The sequence below is a fragment of the Oncorhynchus masou genome, chromosome 30, assembly GCF_036934945.1.
Source record: "Oncorhynchus masou masou isolate Uvic2021 chromosome 30, UVic_Omas_1.1, whole genome shotgun sequence".
NCBI lineage: Eukaryota > Metazoa > Chordata > Actinopteri > Salmoniformes > Salmonidae > Oncorhynchus > Oncorhynchus masou.
In genome coordinates this window covers 27,254,854-27,276,740 of record NC_088241.1, presented here as the reverse complement: position 1 = coordinate 27,276,740, position 21,887 = coordinate 27,254,854, and the positions used below count along the sequence as shown (strand labels likewise).

General features: G+C 41.8%; 1 protein-coding gene across 1 annotated transcript; it reads right to left on the bottom strand.

Annotated features, from left to right (window-relative positions):
• Positions 1–3,435: 3,435 nt before the first annotated feature.
• Positions 3,436–20,843, bottom strand: LOC135522462 (sal-like protein 3). Its single transcript, XM_064948740.1, has 4 exons — positions 19,358–20,843; positions 5,733–8,852; positions 5,185–5,528; positions 3,436–5,026 (listed from the first exon to the last, which is right to left on the bottom strand). The coding sequence occupies exons 1-4, from the start codon at positions 19,437–19,439 to the stop codon at positions 4,586–4,588; spliced, it is 3,987 nt and encodes a 1,328-aa protein (XP_064804812.1). The 5' UTR covers positions 19,440–20,843; the 3' UTR covers positions 3,436–4,585.
• Between the last annotated feature and the right edge of the window lie 1,044 nt (positions 20,844–21,887).

Here is a 21,887-nt window from a genome sequence, read left to right as displayed (position 1 = left end):
ATCGTATTTGTCATTTGGAGCTAGTTCAGCGGTTTTATTTTGGTCAAATGCATAATTTCTTTTCATGTTGAGTTGAAGGATGTTCTTTTATTAACCGCAATGGAACATGTGTTTAAAATAGTGTTAGCAATTCACCTAATATTGTATTAAGGAAGTAAAATGGCTACATTAGAGTCCTTCATATCTGCATGTCCTATTGGCAGAGACAAGGCTATGACAGAGAAACATTTGTTCCTCTTGAAATAAGTGCAAATGGAATTTGTTTACAGGCTTAATTAAATATATTTTTTTCTAAATGATCTGTCTGCAAGTGCGTGATAATGTTGGGTTTAATTGTATCTCAAAATAGAAAAACATGATAATAAAGTGTTCATGACTGCGCATGAAGAAAATGACATCCAACCTTGCCTACAACACAGACATAACTGGATAGGAGGGGTATTTAAAACAAAAGTCTCTCAACACAGGAGATTCAATCGCACACCAGCACAGGCAATGTTCATTCTCACCAGATGGCCTTTATGTGTGATCATCAGCAGTGTGTGCGTGCGTTTGTGTGCGTTCGTGTGTCTGTGCCTGCATGTGGCCCATGTGTGAGGATTAGTGTGACACTCCAGGGGGCGATGCTGGGCGGCCGATCACCAGCGCTCGCTTTCTCTGTCACACACACACACACACACACACAGACAGACAGACAGACAGACAGACAGACAGACAGACAGACAGACAGACAGACAGACAGACAGACAGACAGACAGACAGACAGACACACACAGACAGACACACAGACACACAGACACACAGACACACAGACACACAGACACATCATTCTCATTCTCATTCTCATTCTCACACATACACACCACAGCAATATGAAGGAATGCATATTGAATGTGATCAAGTAGAGAGAACTTGTCACTACACTGCTGGTAATAGAGGAACATCAGCTTAACATGCAGAAATCTGTCCCTCTGGTACAAACAGATGTTTTTCATATCTGCCATCGATCATGTGAGCTGTCATTGCTGTCATGCCACACTAACAAAGGTATATTCTCTGTGAGAAAATGTAATATGTCTGTGACAAATAATCATTTGGGGCCATGTCATCGCTAAAGGAGAGTGAATCAGTGGAGTTGCAAAGAACACTATCATGTCTTGTTTCAATAGTACAGCAAGAACAAGGCGACCCCATCATCTAAAGCTATACTAAGCGGGTCATAAACCAATATAATAAAAAAAAAAAAAGTGTTTACACACAAGTGGCTGCACTAAAAGCTCGGAAGGATATTTGCCAACATTAATGTTAGAAATCAAGTGATCGGATTTGTAAATATTATAACTTTTCTGTTACCTATCATTGGCATGGAACACTAGATGTAAAACTGCATTGTATACACACAACCAAAATTAATTTTTCAATTTCCATGCAGTGAGCAGTAGGACAAGCAGTACTTACTGTTCCTCAGTTCTGAATAATTTCTAACTGTTTCCGATAGTCACACACACAGGCACGCACACACACATTTTCTAATAATCTAATCACTAATCAGCGTGTGTTTTATGCATACACACATTCACATGTGCACACACACATGTGCACACACACACACACACTCTGTGATTTGTGACTAAATAATCATACATATGTTGCCAATGTGATCAAGCGATATAAACAAACTTTTACATCACCAATCTATTGTGTTAAGATGAGATCATATCTGTGCAGTGTAAGTGTCGTTTTTTTCCAGATACAAGACATCCTAGTCAAGGGAAGCTGGGGGACAGATGCTTGCTCATTATATTCTTTCATTATTTATTTATTTTACTCTTCAAGGGAAAAAGAAATGTTCCCAAATTGAACATGTTCCCTCACAGCCTCTATCAGGATTTATATACGTCTTATTCAACATCAATGTGAATAAAACATGTGAATCCAGCTCTTAACTGCTATTCATCCCCAGAAGGACACTACTATTTATTTTATGTTCCCAAAATAAAGGGGCCATTTCAAAGGGACCATCAGGAAAATGCTTTTCCATAAAACAGAAGTATTTTTTTAACATCACCTCAAAGCAGAAGTTCTGTATTTTTACTGGGCCTACTGATTTCACAAACAACACCTTGGGGATGACAACCTACATTAGGGGAAGAACACTTGTTGATACTTGTAATGATGTTGGAAAAGCTACATTAACTACCCTTACATACATATTTTGCCTATGTTATTACAATACAATAACGTGTCTTTTTGTTTCTCAAAAGTCAACGCCAGCAGTATAAAGGAAAGAAATCATAGCTGCTGAGGAAAAAAATAAATAAAAATAAAAATATTACAGGAACTAAACTTGGAATCATTTAGTACGATGTCTACTGTGGTTGTTTTGATATGTTGATTGGCCGTGATCAAATAGAGATGAAATATATGCCTGTTTTGTAGATAGGGTTCTGTTGGGTAAACTCTTATTAAAAAAAGGTGTTATCTAGAACCTGAAAGGGTAATTCAACTGTCCCCATAGGAGAACCTTTTGCCCCCCCAGTTATGATGGCATGGTTTCTTCAAATTGTTAACTGAATAATGGATTGTAATCATTTCTGGGGAGCAGATTCTGTATTTGATTTAATTCTGTATTTTTTTCCCTTCTCATTCTTTCTTTCTGGGGGGGGGGGGGCTAAAATGTATTTTTTGTTGTTGTATTTGCATGTTTCAAGTGTTGAGTGTTCTAGCTTGTTAGTGGAACTAACCTCAACCTCAACTAACCTTATTCTACTTTTTAGACAGTGGACTAAAGTTTCAAGTACAATGGTATTTTCCTAGATTGAATTATTAACCATAGCTCAACATTTAAAATTAGGGAAATATTTAGAGTGAGGATTAGTGAAATTGACTATGCAAAAAACAAATGACAGGAACTTAACTTACTGCCAACATCAGGCAGTAAATAGTTGTCTGCCTTAATGAGAGTAAAGGATCACAAATGGGTTATGCAAAGGAGTGGTGTGATTTGTCCATCTATAGACTTGATGGAGAAATGCTACACATGTATTACTTTTAAACTTTTAGGAACTTTTTCTGCATCTTTGGGTTTTCTAAAAACATTCAGCACAAAACTGTAAATATCAATTGTTGAACTGGAAGTCTTGGGTTTCTCTCGAACTCCATGTGACATAAAATGTCCAAACTGCGATTAGTACATTACTAATTGCTTATTTTAAATGTTATTTCAAATATGTCTTTCTAAGTAAATATACAGTAGAATGAGAAAGAGGTATATAAAAAAAAGGCTAGACTATTTGACACTTGTTTTTTTTTTAAACTTCATCTAATCTCATCACAACCTTCTAACCCCTTTTGAAAGAAACCAGGAATCCAGCCTGAAAATAAATAAATAATAACAACAGCACAGGTAGAGAAGGAGACCAGTCAAACACGTGACCTGTTCTCTATTTTTTTTATTTTATTGGAGAAGAATTTGATTGAGTGGATGAGGTTGTACTCAGATGAGTAGCATAAGAGGCCGTACCAGAGGGCCAAACTCTGAAAATAGTAGAAGTGGTACGCTGAAAACAATTAAAACCATTTGTGATCGACAACTCAGTCAAAGACGAACGATAAGTCACAGACAAAAACGTCTCGTTTAAAAAGTGCATTCACAAACATGACAAATACTCTCAAAGGATGTCTATTTTCATGTGGTACAAAATATGCATACCTGTTATAGAGTTGTCTGTATTTCTATACACATGTATTTCTTTCAAAAGGTTAAAAGCAGGTTTGTGATAATAGCAGCTTCGGATATCACCGCTTCTTCACTGTGCATCCAAACATGTTGCACATAGTCTTGGCTGGATATCCAAATAAAACTTCACAATGTGTCTCTGTCGTACAACTGAAATGACATGTTGTCTTTATTGAAAGAGATATTTATAAATGAAGTTTGCAGTTTAGAAAAAAAGGATCAATAAAATGCTGGGGTCATTAAATATATTTTCTTATACCCGCTTTTTTTTGTTGTCAATATCATAAATACTAAAGACACAGGACAATATTATAAGACAATGCTGGGAGACTAAATGTAAAGATTAAAATAGTTGAAACATTTTTTCAAGTTTTCTACTTCATGAGAAAAAAATTGTAGGCGAGCGCAGTAACACCATAATTCCAATTTACTTCAGTCCCTTGCTCTTTGTGAGCAAACATAAACATTAGCCAAACAGCAGCTAGTCAGTCTATGCACGTATAAGAGCTCGCTCAGCTTCATTTTAGTCCTTGCCCATCACAATTGAGTCAAGATATTACTTTTCAAAAATAATCCTTAAAAGCAGTCAAACATACTGATAGAAACCAATAAGTACCATGCAAATCTTGCAAGACGACATATTCTCAAACAAGAGACAAAGTATTCTTCGTACGAGCGAAATATCAATGAGGGGTGAATGGGCGAAAGGCAAAGACCTCTAACCAATACTAAATATTATATTTCAAAAACCAAACCAAATAAAAACGTAATCTGTACATAATATAGTACATAAGAGTTCAAACTGCATTAGCAGTTTCTTTCCTTTCCTTAATAATAATAAAGTCCTTAATTGATCCCAATCTCTTTATTTTCCTCCATAAATCGAGCGAAGGGGCGTCTAGCCCCAACCTCCAGAACTGTCTTATCCAGCCCAGTCATGGGAGGGCTGCTACTGGCATTCACCCGGTCCATACGGTCCATACCTCCTGACATGGCCCCTAGCGAGGTCATACCTCCTCCACCCAGGCTGATGGGCAACTGGGGGATGCCTCCATTCTGGATGACGGAGATCTCGTTGTTCTTCATGGCCAGGCCGTTGGTGATGGCGGCAGCATACTGGTTCCAGAAGCCAGGGTCTACGTTCATGGCCCTCGCCGCCAGGTCCTTCTGAAACATCTCGCTAAACTTCATGGCGTCCCCGCCCAGCAAGGCCATGGGGTTCTCCACGGAGAGACGGCGTCCACGACGGGCTGGTGCATTGTTCCACATGTGGGTGCCCATGTGCACCTGCATTCAGTCAACAGGAAACACAAGGAACAGACATTATTATTCAAGAGCCTCTGGTCTTTTTTCATATTCTTTATATAACTTTCTTTTTGAGGCAGACAAATGTACCCTTCTTCTTATACTTTAAATATATATTATTATTATACTCTCTCTCATACCTTCAGGTTGCCTTTAGTGGTGAAGGCTCTTCCACAGATCGAGCAGCCAAATGGTTTTTCTCCTGTGTGTGTGCGCTCATGGATCTGCAGGGCACTAGCTGAGGAGAAGTTCTTCCCACAGTTGTGGCAGTTGTGCTGCTTGGGGGTGCGACGGGGAGTTGGCGGTGCCAGCATGGGGGTGATACTGGGGCTCATGTTGGTCTGGGGTGCAGAAGCGGGCACTTGGATGCCCACGGGCATGTAAGGACCGTCATTCAGTGACATGTGCTTGCTGTGCCTGTGCCCATTCATCTCCATTTTGATCATGTTGGATGCTGTGTTTAGCAAGCTAGAGTTGCTCAGACCTAGAGAGAGAAAACAAAAAGAGGATATGTTTAGTTGGGAGAACGGAGACATATGTTATTCAAATGACACATGTGGAACACCATGTTTTCAGACATTTCGGGTAGCATTCAATTAAATTGCGATTTGTATTAATCTAATTTTCAGAGGAAACAAATTAATTAACAATAAATGAACTATATCAAAGTCAGGATCATTAAATATACCTCTATCTCTGCTCAGGAACATCATGTTGAAGTGGTTCTCCTCCTTGATGAAGTGCCTGCTAGGCTGGGTTATGCTAGCAGTCAGGTCCAATGCCCCATTACCTTCAGACACAGGTGCCGGGGATGGGGTATCTGACTTCTCAGATTTCACTGTAGCCATGCCGTTGTTCTCCTGCCCCTCATCTGCTGCAGTGCTTGTGTTATGGTTGAGTGTGGCTGGGGACTTGGATCGATGACTCTCAGGGTGACTGTGAGCAGGGGAGATGGGCTGCATAGACCCTGAGGACTCAGATAGTGCTGGGCTTCCCACACTCTGGCCTTCCAGGTCCCCCGAGGCATACAGCGAGTCATTGTTGAAGAAGTTGTTCTCCCCTCCAAACTGGCCACAGTTCTGCATGGGCTTCAGCCCAAACGAGCGGCTCATATTGACAGAGGAGTCGATCATCTTCATCTGGTTCTCCAGAGCAGCGATGCTGGAGATGACAGAGGTAGGTGGGGAGCGACCAGGGGACATTCCTGAATATGGATGGAGAGGTTTGGATGGGTCCATCTCTTCTCCTTCTTTCAGCTCTGCTTCGTCCTCCATAGCTGCCTCCATCTCATCCAGTAGCTCGTCATCATAGTTGCTCATGGCATCTAAGCTCTTCTCATCAAAGGAGAGGTCGGTGTCCATCTCCTGGAGAGACTCAGGCAGAGGGGTGTTGGGGATCTGGCCCCCCATGTGCATGCGGATGTGCTGCTGCAGGACCACAGCGTTCGTGAACTTCTTCTGGCAGATGGGGCAGGAGTGTTGGACCCGAAGAGGGGGCTTGGAACGATGGACCCCAAAGTGCGTTTTCAGATTGCCCTTGGTGGTGAATGCTCGGCCACAGACCTTACATTTGAAAGGCCTTTCTCCCGTGTGAATGCGGTAGTGCATCTTAAGGGCGCTCTGGCAGCTGAGCACACGGTGACAGATGACACACTGGTTGGGGTCTGTCATCTTCTTGTCGATGTTCTCCACCAGCTGCTGCAGCTTTGAGGTCTCGGACGTTTGCATAGAGTCCAGAAGGCCGCCGAACGGAAACTTGGCCTTGAACTGATCAGAGATCATGGGGAGGATTGGATGGGAGACAGAGGGGGCAATGATGGGTTCAGTACAGCTGCTAGTGGATGTGGTTGCGGTGACCGTGGTGGCGAGGACCACTTGAGTAACGGTGGTGGTCTTGTTCTCACCAGGCCTGGAAGTGGGGAGGTTTGGGGGTAGGTGGATGCCCTCTGGTTTCAGAATGGGAGGTATGTCACCCCCTAAGTTGGGCTGCGGAGACTGTGAGGTGGTGATCATGCCTGCTTCTGTGAAGAGGTTAGGTGACAGAGAGGCACATTCGCTGGAGGGAGGGGAGGGCCTCTGGGGTGATCTGCTAAGGGGAGTGAGGCTTGGGGAATCACCGTAGCCTCCCATCATACTGGGGAGAGTTGGGGGGAACTGGAGCCCGGCTGAGGTGGGGACTGTGGGGAGAACAGGTTTACTGTCCAGCCAGGTGGTCACCGGCTTCTCTGGGGGGAAGGACATACCATACGGAATGCCTGAGCTGGTCGGCACGTTATCCAGGTATTCTGGCACGGGATAAGGGTTCATCTGGACATGCGGGTACTTCTCCTTGTGCCTCTGGAAGTGGACCTTCAGATTGCCCTTGGTGGAGAACCGGTTTCCGCATATGTTGCACTTGAAGGGCCTTTCGCCGGTGTGAGAGCGCAGGTGGATCTGCAGGGCACTGTCACTGCCAAACACCTTGGCACAGAACCTACACTTATGCTTGAAGAAGGGGTCCTCGGAGCTGGGCTTGGTGTCAAAGACAGACACGTTGGGGGGCTTTCCCTTGCGGTGCCTCATCAGAGCGGAGAGTGGGTCAAGTGCATTGGCAGTGGCAGCTATACTGGCTAGCGGGTTTGGGAAGATGACACTACTAGATGAACTGTGAGGTATCAGTGGTAGATTGGAGGGACTGGTGCTCAGGAGGCTGCTGTGGCCTAGTGAAGGGGGGCTGCTGGAATTCCTTGGCAGAGCTGTAATGCTGCTGCTCATGCCTCCTCCAGCAGCGGATCCAGCTCCGCTGCTGCTGTGTGTGATTGAAGTCATGCAGGAAGGCAGTAGAGATGACAGCACGTTACCACTGGATGATGGGAAAGAGGAGTTTGCTGAAGTAGTGTTGGGAATCGAAAAATTTGACTGCTGATTACTACTTTGCTGGGTATGGGAGAAGAGGGGCCCATCTATAGCAGAGGTGAGGGAGGAGGAGCCCAGGCTGTTTAGCGGTGAGGGCAACCTGATGGGCAGCTGGTGGACAGGGGGAGTGATGAAGTTGTGTAACTGTTGGAGTTGGTTGGAAGATGACAGCCCCTGGGAGCCAGCAACTGTGTTGTGGTGGTGGTTCTGGGCCAGCTGGGCGACAGAGGGCTGCCTTTGCATCAACGCCACCTGACTGCGGATCTGTTCGATCAGTTGGAGTTGATGGATCTGTTGCTGCTGCAGCGCCATCAGCTGGTCCAGGATCATGGGGATGGCCAAGGGGGAGACCCCACTGCCGGCCACCGCGGCACAAACACTCTGGGAGAACTGAGCCACTGCCACGCTGGTGCTGTGTAGTGTCTCCAGAGTGACATTGGTGCTCGGCATGCTGTAGCTCTTCACAGAGGATGGGGCAGGATCGCTAAGCTGAGGTAGAGCACCATCTGGCTCTGGGGAGGCGTCACTCACTTCGAGGTCCACCGGTTTCTCAGGAGACAGCTCCATGGGCTCGTCCTCCTTGTCCAGGGCACTGCCCCCCTCCAGGGCTATCTCTCCGCCCTCATCGTCCTCACCGGGGCTGTGGCTGCTGCCCTCTCCAGCGTCCTCACTGTCTGCCTGGTCACTATGGCAGCTTGGCGAGGGCGATGGCTCTGCAGGATACTCCCGGGAGGGTTCGGTTTCGTTTTCATTTACTATGAGCACCAGGGGGTTCTTGATGCAGCTCGCCAAGTGTTCGCAGAAATCTGACCACTTGAAGAACTCGGCGCAACACTTCTCACACACGTGGGTCTCCTCACTCCCACTACGGCTCTCATTCCCACTGTCTGAGTCATCCAGCACTTCTCCTGTGGCTGACGATAGAAGGGGATGGAAGGGGGAGGGAGAAAGTCAGTGATGGGAGGGAGACAAAAAAGGAGAATTAATGAATAAATAATCAATAGAATTTCAACACATATTCTGGAGAGCAGTTCTGCAAAGATTTAACCTTTAATACATTTTTTTTATTTCTTTAACGTGACCAAAATCAATATTATTTTCTTTTCTTTTACTCTGAACAAATTGCCCTAGTTCAACAATTCTCAAGACCCAGTTTTGCACATTCGAGCCCTCTCAATAGAGCCCAGCTAATAATTTTCTTTGTGCAATCCATCAAATTATGAGGGCCTATCAATTGTGGATACTGCCGCTTAATGAAATTCCATAGAAGCTATTGATTTCCAATATTTCATACAATTCACAGCTGCCTCGTCTGTTGGGTACAAATCAGGTCTTTGATGGGCCCATTAGGATTCTCCTATGCTATCAAGCCTCGTCATTTCCACCTGAATTTCAAATGCCTGAGCCTCTTCATTTAGCATTACTAAGGTAATGCATAAGCCCTGCATCTAAAGTGAATAAATAAATGCAACCTTCAGCAACTTCTTGTGACTAGCTGCAATGCAATATGGAAGCCTAGTGTATTCTACTTTGAGAGGATATGAATATGTTTCAAATTAAAATGTTTGAGACTTGTTGTTGTTTATTTCTCACAGAATGTACTGGGAAATGTTACCCATAATGTAAATGAGGATGTGAGCACAAAATATTTTAATTACCGAAAATTGTGCCCTTATGACATCTTTTGAAATGAGAAACATTCTCTTTTTAAATGAGTAACATGCCACTTTTGTTACTCGGTTAGGTTTGTTCATCTTTCTTCCTCTCTCTCCCTTTTTTAAATGAGACTCAACAAATGACATGCTAGTGCCATGGCAGCAGTCTCTGATTAGTTACACATGTTTAATCACAGTTGTAAGAAACCTCTTCCGCATTCTGCCGTCAATTGCCAAGAAAGCAAGTATGTTCACCCAATCATGGTCCTAATTCACACCTGATCAAACCATGAATGCATGCCTCCTTATCTGTTTATTTTATCTCATGTTCAATTGGACGCATGGCTGTGTGTGTGTGTGGGGGGGGGGCAGTGTCTTAATTATTCCCATAGTGGGAGCTTGCTACTCTCCTACATGGAAAACTGCATGACTGCTTTACTTCAGAGGCCCCAGCCACTATGACTTGACACCCATAGACACCTAATTAGAACAGCAAGGAAATGTGCAGAGGTTTTCTAGCTCCTTCTACTCAGAAACATAATTTACTTGTTTTGAAGTGCTTAACATGTGTGTAAAAAAAATCACAAGGAGATAATTAGTGGGTGTGGATGTGAGTGAAACCTTTTGAAAACATAAAATGGTCAAATGTAAAGACATGGACCACCTTTTAGGTTACTATGGTTCAGTGGTTTATTTCAACCTGAAAATGCATTTCAAGACTATTTATTTCCAATTAGTATATTATGTAATTTAATATGTGTATGTATATATATATGTAGGTGTGTGTGTGTAAGTCACAATAATAATAGAACTTTAAATATTAACATCAAATTTAACTCAATAAAAATAAAAAGATTGTATGATGATTTGCGAAAGAAAATAAATTAAACAGATCCACTACAAATGCTTTTTCACCCAGTAGTAGGGAGTGAAGATATTAAAGTAGTATTCCCACACAAACCCTAACCTTAGTGCAAGAGTGTTTTAAAACATAATTCAAAATACCATCCCAGGGAGTCATGTTTATATTGCGTGTCTGTGTGTGTGTGTGTGTGTGTGTGTGTGTGTGTGTGTGTGTGTGTGTGTGTGTGTGTGTGTGTGTGTGTGTGTGTGTTTGTGATAGAGAGATAATAGGGTATTGTAGGTGCTTATGTGTGAGCGTGTTTGCTTGTGAGGGCAAAGGAACAAACACAGGTGAAATGAAAATCAAAGCAAAACCGAACATGGCACTTCTCCAGGGATCCACTCAGCCACAAGTCAACTAATGGGAGGAACATACTAGGACACATGCGGTGTTGATGCTTGCAGTTAAGGGTTACATTTGGACAAGTATGGAGTCTGGTTCGGGTGGCATTTTTTTTGTTCAAAAGTATTTTCCAAATGTTAGAACATACATATGACCGTCTTCCATCCCCAATATAAAAAAAAATGTGTCCCCCTTTTTACTATTTAGACAAAAGTTGTGGCCATGGCCAAAATAGGCTGTGGATGAGGGTGTACTATGCAGGTGTTCCTGGAACACACACACCAACAACATGAATATAAACTACGTACCTTCCCCTTTCCATAAATGATCCCTCTTTTCTCTACAAATCCATCCAAACGTTTTACATTTCACAGACTACGGTGGTTCGTTCAACACGCATAAAACATTGAGAGAACCTATGTTGCTCTGTGCCTCAGTTCATTTCGAAGGGCACGACATCGCCGGCCTGTGTCACGGGGCCTTCGTGACGCCTACGTGTCAGTTTAATGAGTCATGAGAGAAATAATTCAGCACTCTTCCTGTCATTTCTGGCCAACGGGATGACTACACTCCACCATCAGGGTCCGGTGTCTTTAACTTAATTAATAATCAACAGAAAGGCTTTTGGAAAGGCTATTAGCTCGTCCCCAGGAACACGCTGGGGGCAGAGTGACGCCAGTGGCAGGCATTATTTGATTTCTTCCTGTATGGTGTGACACAAATGGCATAAATGAAGATATACAAAATTAAGTTAACGATATGACAACAAACATGACGTGCAGTGGAAGCCAGGCATGAAAGAATTGCGCCAAGTTCATACAGTATTTTTCATAAATTGTGTCTTTAGTGCTGTACATACATTTTTTTTAGTGGTATAGGATACACAGCTTCCATTTGCACAAATGTACCTACGTATACATTTTGTGAAATAGTTATTAACTTCACACGACACCAATACAAAACTATGAAAAGAGCAATGCCACGTGATTGAAGGCCGAAATCCCCTTAGCCGATCAACGGACACAGGGGCTCATTTCCATAATTTAGGGTGAAAGGTCAATGTTCTCAATGAGTAGGCATTGTTATAAACCGATTTAGTTATTAGCATTTATTATAGCAGTTAATGTCAGTCTCTCATTTCATTCATACAATTTGCTTCGTAAGTGAGTGCCTTTGTTGGCCTATGCCCAAAAACACAACATAAATGTTGATGAATAGTGATTTGAGTATTTTAATATCTGTTATCTATATCTAAGTATTTTGTTTGTTTGGTTTTTTTTGCATGTTCAAGATGAATCTATTGAATGAATCTAAAATGAATCTATTGAGAATTCTCCTTATAGTGAGATTACTGTAAGTCATTGAATTTGAAGGGAAATTATTTTAGGATGTGGATATCACACACTGTACATTTCATTGCATTCCAACAGCATTAAGTTGTAGTGCCTATTCTGGCCATGTCCTTCTGTTCAGAACAATTATATGAACAAGAATCAGAAATTGTGGTATCACTACTTTTCAACAATCCCTTTCTTTGCCACAATGTGTTGGTCTACATAGATGTGTCATAGAAACATAACACCATCTTCATTTATGTATTTAATTTACTTTGTGAACTGATTGAAGTCATATGTGTATCATCCATATCCCTATTGCTAAAATAAAAGCAGTAGTATAATGCCAATTTTCAATATATATATTTGTTTTGGTTAGTAGGCCTACAATCTGGAATGTACAGCTTGTTACATAGGAATATCATTTCATGACTAAATTTGTGAAGGGTATCGCTGTCTTATTGAGAGAACTAGAGACTTCTTTCTGGAAAGATTAGCATTTGATTTTGGGGTTGATTTTCTCATTCTGGTGCAAATCTTTGAAAATGAAACATATGTGGTAAATGAAACGTAGATTTTTAGAGATAGAAATTAACTGTACTTTTCAAGCGGAGGTGTAATACACATCAGACGCAGGTTGTTCTTTCGGCTCTATGCGGCTGAGGCTGGATCTTGTTTAGTGTGTGTGTGTGTGTGTGTGTGTGTGTGTGTGGGGGGGGGGTGTATTGATTTTCTTATAGCATGAGAAAGGAAGTTATTACAAAATCCAATGCGGTTTTCATTTCTTTAAGAGTCTTCCTTCACTCAAATGCAAATATGAAGCTCAACACAATCAATAGGGGGATTGTAAGACTTTGAATCATTGTATCCACTATCTTGCTCGGCAATCTTCGGCATGCTAACTGAAACGGCTAATCTGATCGCTAATATCAAACGAGGTATTCATGCTCTCTACTGATTCTGTGAAAGCCACTGAGCAATGCATTTAGCAAATTATTGAGCAAATTACAAACTCTCTGTTCTTAAAGGTCCAATGCAGCCGTTTTTTATGTTAATATCAAATCATTTCTGGGTAACAATGATGTACCTTACTGTGATTGTTTTCAATTAAAATGGTCAAAAAGACACTCAAATAGATTCTTAGCAAAGAGCAATTTTCCAAGCAAGAATTGTTCTAGGACGGTCTGAGTGGGGAGGGGAAAACAACTGAAAACTAACTGTTATTGGCAGAAAGGTTAGGAACTCTATTTCTTATTGGTCTTAATCTCCATCCCACCAAAACAGCCTGAAATTTCTGGTGGTCTTTTCAAAACAGCTCTTACACTGAAATGACATTATCATAATTTTTGAAATGTCACAATATTATTCCAACCTCAGTGTGGCAATAAATATAAAATCATGTTTTTGACTGCACTGGGCCTTTAACAATTTCCAGATTCACTAACAGCAGGGCAAACACAAACGCCACCCCTTCACCCCAGTCATACATGCAAACACCCGCACGCACGCACGCGCACACACACACACTTGCAATTCATATAAACTCGACAATCATGCAAAATAAATAAAAAGCACCTAAAAGGTTTGAAAATATTTTTGTTTATTATACAAGTCACAAAAGCTTTTTACTCAGGAAATTACATTATCTAATTTAAATGCTTCTCCTTTAGCTAAACAAACACTGTTTCTTATGATATCACATGCTTGATGACATGATAGCATCGCCTGAACCCTCTACCGAGCACTTCCACTTAGGTCCGAGTTTAGCCTTAATCTCACATCCCCGGACTCGCCAACTCCTCTTCCCCTTTAAAAAGCATTTTTTTCTCAAGTATTTAGGAGAGCTTAGGATCTTTAAAAGAGAGATGAATCGCTATAGATCCAGCCCAAGCTGTGAGAGAGGGGGGTGAGGAGGAGGGCAAATAAGGATGCCTGCTGGGTTTAAGAATGTTGGAATTCCTGTACGATTTACTTTTTTCCATTGCATTATTTTTCTCACTATCCCCCCCCCATTTCCCTGTTACTTTTACATTCCGTCTACCCTATTTATTTTGTACTACAACTGTCCCATCAAGGTGGCTAGGGAGCAGAGGACATTACCAAAATGCCACCCCTCCATAACACACACAGCTGTGTGCTGCCTCCTTCCAAGACAGAGCCGGTGGTGATGTATGTATGCCACGTCTCAAACAGCTCCTCTCTCGGATCTTCCCACCAGCACCGTCACACACATCCCCATCCGCACCTGCAGAGCAGTCCCCCACCAAGCAGAGCTCTCTATTTCACAGGCCTGGCCCTCACGCAGAGTGGTACAGTAATATCCTATCCTCTCTAACAGAGGGGCCTTTGTCACTGCATGCAGATGTGGCCCTAGCCCAAACATTAACGATTTGTTTGTGTAAGCGTATGCAATACATTATTCAATGACGGCGCTCTCTCCGGATGATTGTTTGTCACATGATGTTGCCGAGTTCCTCTTCATCAAGGGGAATTATATTTATTGTGTGTTTTTAAGTGCTAGGGGTTGTAATTAAAAGACAGTCATATTGGGGTTCCATCTTCTTGGAAACATATTTGGCATGGCAGTATGGGTGGTCCAGAAGCTTCTACCGAAATGGTGAGAGAGGATTAAAACAAAAGCCAAACAAAGCCTCGCTGAAGGGGAAGTGCGGATACAGCCCGTGTTGTCACTGCTTTCAGGACGTTCCCTCACTATATATCATCTTTCCTTTATCCCTTTCAATATGTTTTCCCTCTCTCGGTTCGCTCGTTCATTTGCAAATGTTTAAGTGTTAGCAGACACCCTAACACTGTCACTTAAAGAGGTTTGACATTATGAATGGTTGGAGATGATTCACTTCAAATAGTTGTATTTTCAGTTGAAAATTATGTGTGTGTGTGTGTGTGTGTGTGTGTGTGTGTGTGTGTGTGTGTGTGTGTGTGTGTGTGTGTGTGTGTGTGTGTGTGTGTGTGTGTGTGTGTGTGTGTGTGTGTGTGTGTGTGTGTGTATGCTCCCTCACCCCTGGGGAAAGAGCTCTAAAGGGACTAGATGCAGAGGTAGCAGCATTGAGATGAAAGCCTGTCACTGTCTAGGACAGGGGTAAGCCGCGCTGCCAAGGTCAATGGGACAGATGTTATAATTGTATTATGAGCTTGACATCGAGCCACAGCCCCCTGGCAGGGCGAGGTAGGCAAAGGTTAAGTCAGCGAGCTCTATCAAAGCACTTCTAACCAGCCAACTTCAGGGCAAGTGGCTGGGAGGCCTGGGAGGGGGGGGGGGGGGGGCAGGCCAGACAGAGGCTTGCTGGCACTGCATGCGATCCTACCTTTTCAGGGCCACCACACAATAGGGCCCTAAAGTGCTACATTGGAAAACCATGTAAACTCCCCACAAAAGCCCTAAGCACAAAAAATTTCAAATCAAGGCGGGATTTAAATAACTGATAAATCCCAAATGGACACAGGCAGGAGGTGTTAACGCAGGCGAGAGCAACAGCATCATATCTGAATTGCAGAACCAGGAACCTATAAAGATATTACATAAAAATAGATAACTGGATTCATCCAATAACCTTTAGAAAAACATCTACTATGGTGTTTTTATATTCCATAGGTATAGCATCTCTTTGCTGTAAGCCTATGTTCCCTTGCTGTGTTGTGACTGAGAGGCTACACACAATCAGCCAAGTCAGCGACTAACAGAATGGACGTTAAGTCCTAACAGTGTACTGAAAGAGGATTGGACCCTCTGAATTCCTTTGTCCAAAAATACCCCATTTCAACTTCAGGCACGGTAATCAATAGTGTTGTCAGTAGCTGTACAACGGCAACACGTAAACTGATCACAGTTACGTCATAAAGTGGCATGGTTACTTTAGGTCGTGTCGCGAAATGCTGCATTGTAGGGTATCTTATCGAATGGTCTATCACTGTCTTTTGTCCAAAGCTTGAGAAGGCTTCTCTCAGTGAAGCACAGTCTGTCCTGACAACAAGCAAGTCAGTGCATTCTTCCAACAATAGAAAGGATTGTCCATAGCAATCGACATCAACCTAAAATGTTAAGCAGTATGGCGTCGGTAGTTCTCACACAGCAATCATGTATGGCGTGTGGTCTGTGTGTGTACATGTGTGTGTGTGTGTGCATCTCTGCACACACGTGTCTATGAGTGAGTGTAGCGGTGTCTGCAGCCAGGTCACCCATGATACAAGTCAGTATTGAAATTTGCCGTTCGAGAGACATGGACGAATGTCTAATTCTGATGTGAGACTGAGAGCTGGTAGCAGTGTGATCCACAGACTATGTTCATCTTCATCTCTTTTCAAAAGTAAAGACTCACACGACAGAAGGGGAGAGGCGTTCCACTCAAATCTATTTGCCCTAAGAGGAAAATATCCAAGCCAACATAACTGAAGAGAGCTTTCTCATTGACACAGCTGTTTGATATGAGAGAAGGATATGTGACCTTTTCTTGAACAGGCCTATGACAGTAGTCTCTTGAGTACTTCTTTTCTCTTCTTATTGAATTTATTGGAAAGACTGATTTCCTTCCTCCTCCTACTCGCGTAAAGCCTCCCTTATAGTTAACGAGGATCATGTTTAAATGAATGTTTTCCTTTATAAAGTTATTATTACCCTCTAAAACACAATAGATGGCATATGACAATCAGAACCGCGCTGTTTTCAGCATATATGCCTGTAATAGATAGATGCCATTTTACTATCCCTGGTTCTTGACAAACACAAGAGAATGTATTACTAACCTGATATACAGATTATACTTTAATGCTGGCTTAACTCTTGCAATTCATTGCTATAATAAACCAACAAGTGAGGCAAGTGTGATGCATTGTCCAATCAGCGTAGCTAGCTACATTACATTTTTGTGACACTGACTGCCCTATTCATGTCTAACACATGGCATGGTATGATAAGACAATGCATAAATAAAAGAATCACAACCCATGCTCAGCATTGTGACTCGATCACCCTAAAATGTTCATATGGAAAGAGGACTGTTATTTGTCCCTAGGGATGACATCACACTTATTCTATTTTACAGGTTCAGTACAATGGATGCTGTATGTGCTGGTCAGCGATGGCTCAATATAATGACAGTTATTTGTCGAGAATACCACGTAAGCTGTATGGATAGTCAATAAGAAATGCTGACTAACACATTACACTCTTCCTCGATCTAATAGAAAGAGGGAAAATAATATGTTGGTAATTTCAGAATGCTGTTAAAATGACTAGAATATTCCTTTGGATTGCGTTAGAAATGTTGGACTCACCCATGGGCACTAGTGGACAAACTATTTCAGCACAAGAAGAGAAACAAAGAGGTATTATAAATAATCAAATTAATAAGACCTATTGCATTAAACTTAAATATATTTATATTATTTTTTAAGTTATATAGGAACTTTTGCACGCTGCAGATACTTAAATTGTTTTACAAATAAATGTGTAGCTAGATCACGATTCCTGAAATGTAAAATAAATAACAAACAATGTAAGTAAAATATTGAATGAATCTTTACTGAATAATGAATCATAGACAATTACACATTTATGAATTTACATGTGCATTAGACTACATTATAGACAAATAACGGGAGCTGTCGAAGATTTGTATTCGATAAAGGTTTGTTCAACATGAATATATGGAGGAACAATTTTTATTTAAAAAATGTCCGGATAGGCTATAAAAAAACAAACTGACATGCATTTTCGTTGTGTGTGCTTTGGGTGAAGATTTCACTTTAGTTTTCTAATTAAAAGCTTTTACACTCTTCAAGCGCATGCAGCACAGATGACTAGAAAAGAGTGACCCCTTTCACACGGCTAACCCTGTCAACTGATCGTGTAGACATCGGGAGCTATAGGAAACAAACCAAGTGGGATACATTTATGTGAGGGAGTAAACAAAAACATTTCCTTGACAAAACATGCTATACACATAAACGATCGCAGAATATGCAACCCGCTCCGTTGAATGCCAGGATAGACATCGACACTGGAAAATAACCTACAGTATGCCGACATAAATAAATCAAAACGACTATGTATTGTCCTCTTTTAGGAAGACAATGTGATACAATGTATTGATGTAAATACTTTCTCAAATTCTGAAGGCATATATATGATGTGCAGCGTGGTATGTTCAACATAATTACATTGCTTGCTATTTTAAATGTTTACATCTTGTGTGTGTGTGTGTGTCTCTCTCTCTCTCTGTGTGTGTGTGTGTGTGTGTGTGTGTGTGTGTGTGTGTGTGTGTGTGTGTGTGTGTGTGTGTGTGTGTGTGTGTGTGTGTGTGTGTGTGTGTGTGTGTGTGTGTGTGTGTGTGTGTGTGTGTGTGTGTGTGTGTGTGTGTGTGTGTGTGTGTGTGTGTCTCAGAGAGAGAGAGAGAGCGCGAGACATAGATCCACACAAACTGATGAGGTTGCATTTGAAGAAAACACATTTTTGATCAATATAATACTTGAACGCATATTAAAATATATTCTAACTGTATAGTTTCTTGATACGAAATCAGTGTCTTATGAACCATACTCTGAAACTGATAGCTCACTTGCACTCGTATAACTTAGTAGGAAATGTATTTGCATGTAAAAACTAAGACACGTATAAAATTGTGTTGTGGGTGTTATCGAATTAACACTGTTAAATGCCAATTTGAGGCCATTGCATTTGCTTGTGTTATGTTGCTTTGTTAGCTAAAATCACAACCAACAACGGTAGGCTATTAAAAGTGCCTTCAAAAGTGTTTTTGATAGTAGCTTAACGTGCTCTGAATAAAGATTGGAATGTCACCAAATGACTTATCTTGTAGTTAAACAGGTAGGCTGGTTCTTGGATTAAGTAAATAAAGAGTTCCCAACCCTTTTGGAGGTTGCGTTGGGTTTCACAACGTGATGAAACCGGTGGAAGCGATAAGGAGAGCTATACGCATAAGCAAAGTTTCGCAGGGACCACGACATATAGGTGTACGTACACATTCTATTTTAAGTCAAATGACCGAAATTATAAAGTTAAAAAAAACAGCCTTTTCAACACAAATGATGTCCCGGTCAAGAGCATGAACAGATGCCTGCTTGTATTCGGAGAAAACAATATATTTGTTAGACTTGGACATGCGAATAAAAAGATTGTCCCATCCGCGCATAGAAGCATGACTTACCATTTTCGGACACCACCCCGGCTATTGTGGGATCCTCGTCCGACTTGAGATGCTGTGGCTTCGCTTGCTTGCGACGGGACATGCTGCTGATACGCTGCGAGATGTTTCTGCTTTTTGCAGATACATCAGCAGCGACCGAATGAAAAAAAAATGTTCACAAATAGTCTGGTTGCAAAAAATTTACGGGAATTAGCTGGTGTTGCTGTTGCGTGGATTGCGCATGTCGGTATATAATTATGATAGTGAATAATGCATTGCGATTAATAGTACTGTGTGAGGGGGATTGGCTGAAGTCCAGCGGACACACACTGGATATGGTAATGAGGGACAGAGTAAGCAATTAGCTGCTTCACTCTCAGACTATCTGTCTCTCGTCTCTAGCTATCCACCTCCTCCAACAACACACAAAATCTCGCTTGTTACGCCCAGCATTCAGGGGGGTCTACGTCGCGGAAGGTCAGCTTTTCTCCTTTTTCTACGGAGCTTAGATTCACCACTGCTGGAGATTCATCGATGCAATTATTTTCTTGCGTGTATCCTATACTTCAGCGATGCTTTTAAGTAGTATGTTCCACTTGAGATGTGAACTTGTGATGATTTAGATGACGGAATTCTAAGAGCTTGCCTCAATGCTCATACTTTCCGTCCATCTTTTCCTCCATCTTATTTAGGCTAGATAACTTTTGTCCCACGACTGTGTACTCCCCTTGAATGTGGCGGTGTGCATCTGAAAGTGTTTTTAATGTCCCTGAAGTGGTTCAGTCTTTTTTTAATCTTCATATAATTGACAGCATCTTCGTTCAAACAACAACAAAAAACTCCTTGCCGATGGACATCAGTCGCCTACACCCGCTAGAAGCGGATGGGACGGATAAAGTTTTTGAGGATGGTTGTGAGTTGTTCCCAGTGCGCCTTGATGATGCAATTCCGTTGTAAAGGGGAATTGTAAAAGTTCGGTTTGATTGCCAGTGGATAAGCAAGGAACATACTCGTTCGAATTGCCACTCAAAGTTTGTTGTGCGTCTTCTCAGAATCGGCGCGCCTTGTCGGAGTTATGAAGTATGAAATAGTTCTTTGCCTCTATACGCACTTAATCGTTTGTATAATGAGCGTTTATAAAAAAAAGAAAATACACCCCAACTAGCGCTGGGTGGCTAGGTGTGCTTCTTCCCCCTCGTGGTGCTTTGCTCCCGGCTGCGCGTTTGTCTCGAGCTGCTCTCCAAAGTCCCTCTCTCTTCCGCCAGTTGCTCGCCGAAGACCCCGGTCCTTTCCAAAGAGCTTTAGATTTTTTTTCTGATCGATCTACGTTCTAATATGTCGGACATGAAAGTCGTTTTCGACTTCACTTGATGGTTCGTAACAGGAGCACTACTCGGGAGGTTTGATGTAGCCGTTGCTGCCCTCGCCTTTAGCTCCGTGTGTGGGGACTGCGCTGTGTGTGAGAGAGTTAAACCTTGGGCTAGGTTCAGCCCATTGCGTTGAGCGACCGCTAGGATGTACCACACCGTTACAGTTAAAAGTCAGAAGCTTCACACTAGGCTATGGATTCCACGACGGAGCGATTTGATATCATATAGCCACATGTTTCCAAATATCAAACATTGTCATCATCGGTTTGTCTAAGATGTCGTAAATAAAATGACTCTGAAAATGGGTCTGACTTTATGCATGTCTGATTAGATTTCGTTTCCCTGTAGCTTCTAACATGAATTTATTGCGAACGATTTGCTCCATATTTTATCATATAGGCCTAGTGTTTGTTTTGTGTTTTTAAATGTACATAATGTGGAAGTAAACATTGGAAACAAAAATGTTGACACTGAGTTCATTTGTATTTCATTGTACATTTGACACCGGTGATATTGTGCTGGATGGAGGCCTATTTGATACACTATTAATAAAAAAACATATCCACAAAAAGCGTTTATTTGCAGCAGTCTACAATAACATGTTTGGTGTGTAACGTGTTTTAGTTCAGTTTCAGTTCAAGATAGTCTATAACAAACAATCAATAATGTATTTTCATCTGTGAAATAATATAGCGTGTTTTATTATCTTCCTCAGTGTTCTCCTGTGTTAAAATAAACATGCCCTGGCTACATTTTCTTGCAAATTGTGGTTTTCATTGTAGCCTAGTAACCTACTTTGCAAGGGTGGGACTTGGGGTGATGGGGAGGGGTTCATTCGGAGGAAGGGCTGTATGAGTGACAAACACCTGTGTTGCCATATTTTGTCAATCTCGGTATGGTTTACGTCCAACATTTTTTTATTCGATTTTCAAAATTCAGATTGTTTTAACCACGTAGAAAACGGTAAGTAATAATTAATTTAGTTATTTTTCACATCATAGTAGACTATCAGTTTGTTTCTCTTCCCTGATGCAGAAACGAACACGAATTAACATTTCCCCGTCGTGCATGGATGCCATTCTAACACCTGAATATGTCCTTGAAATTATATATAGCCCTTTAAATACCCCCCCCCCCAAAAAAAACAACAACAACAACAACAACAATTACATCAATAAAAG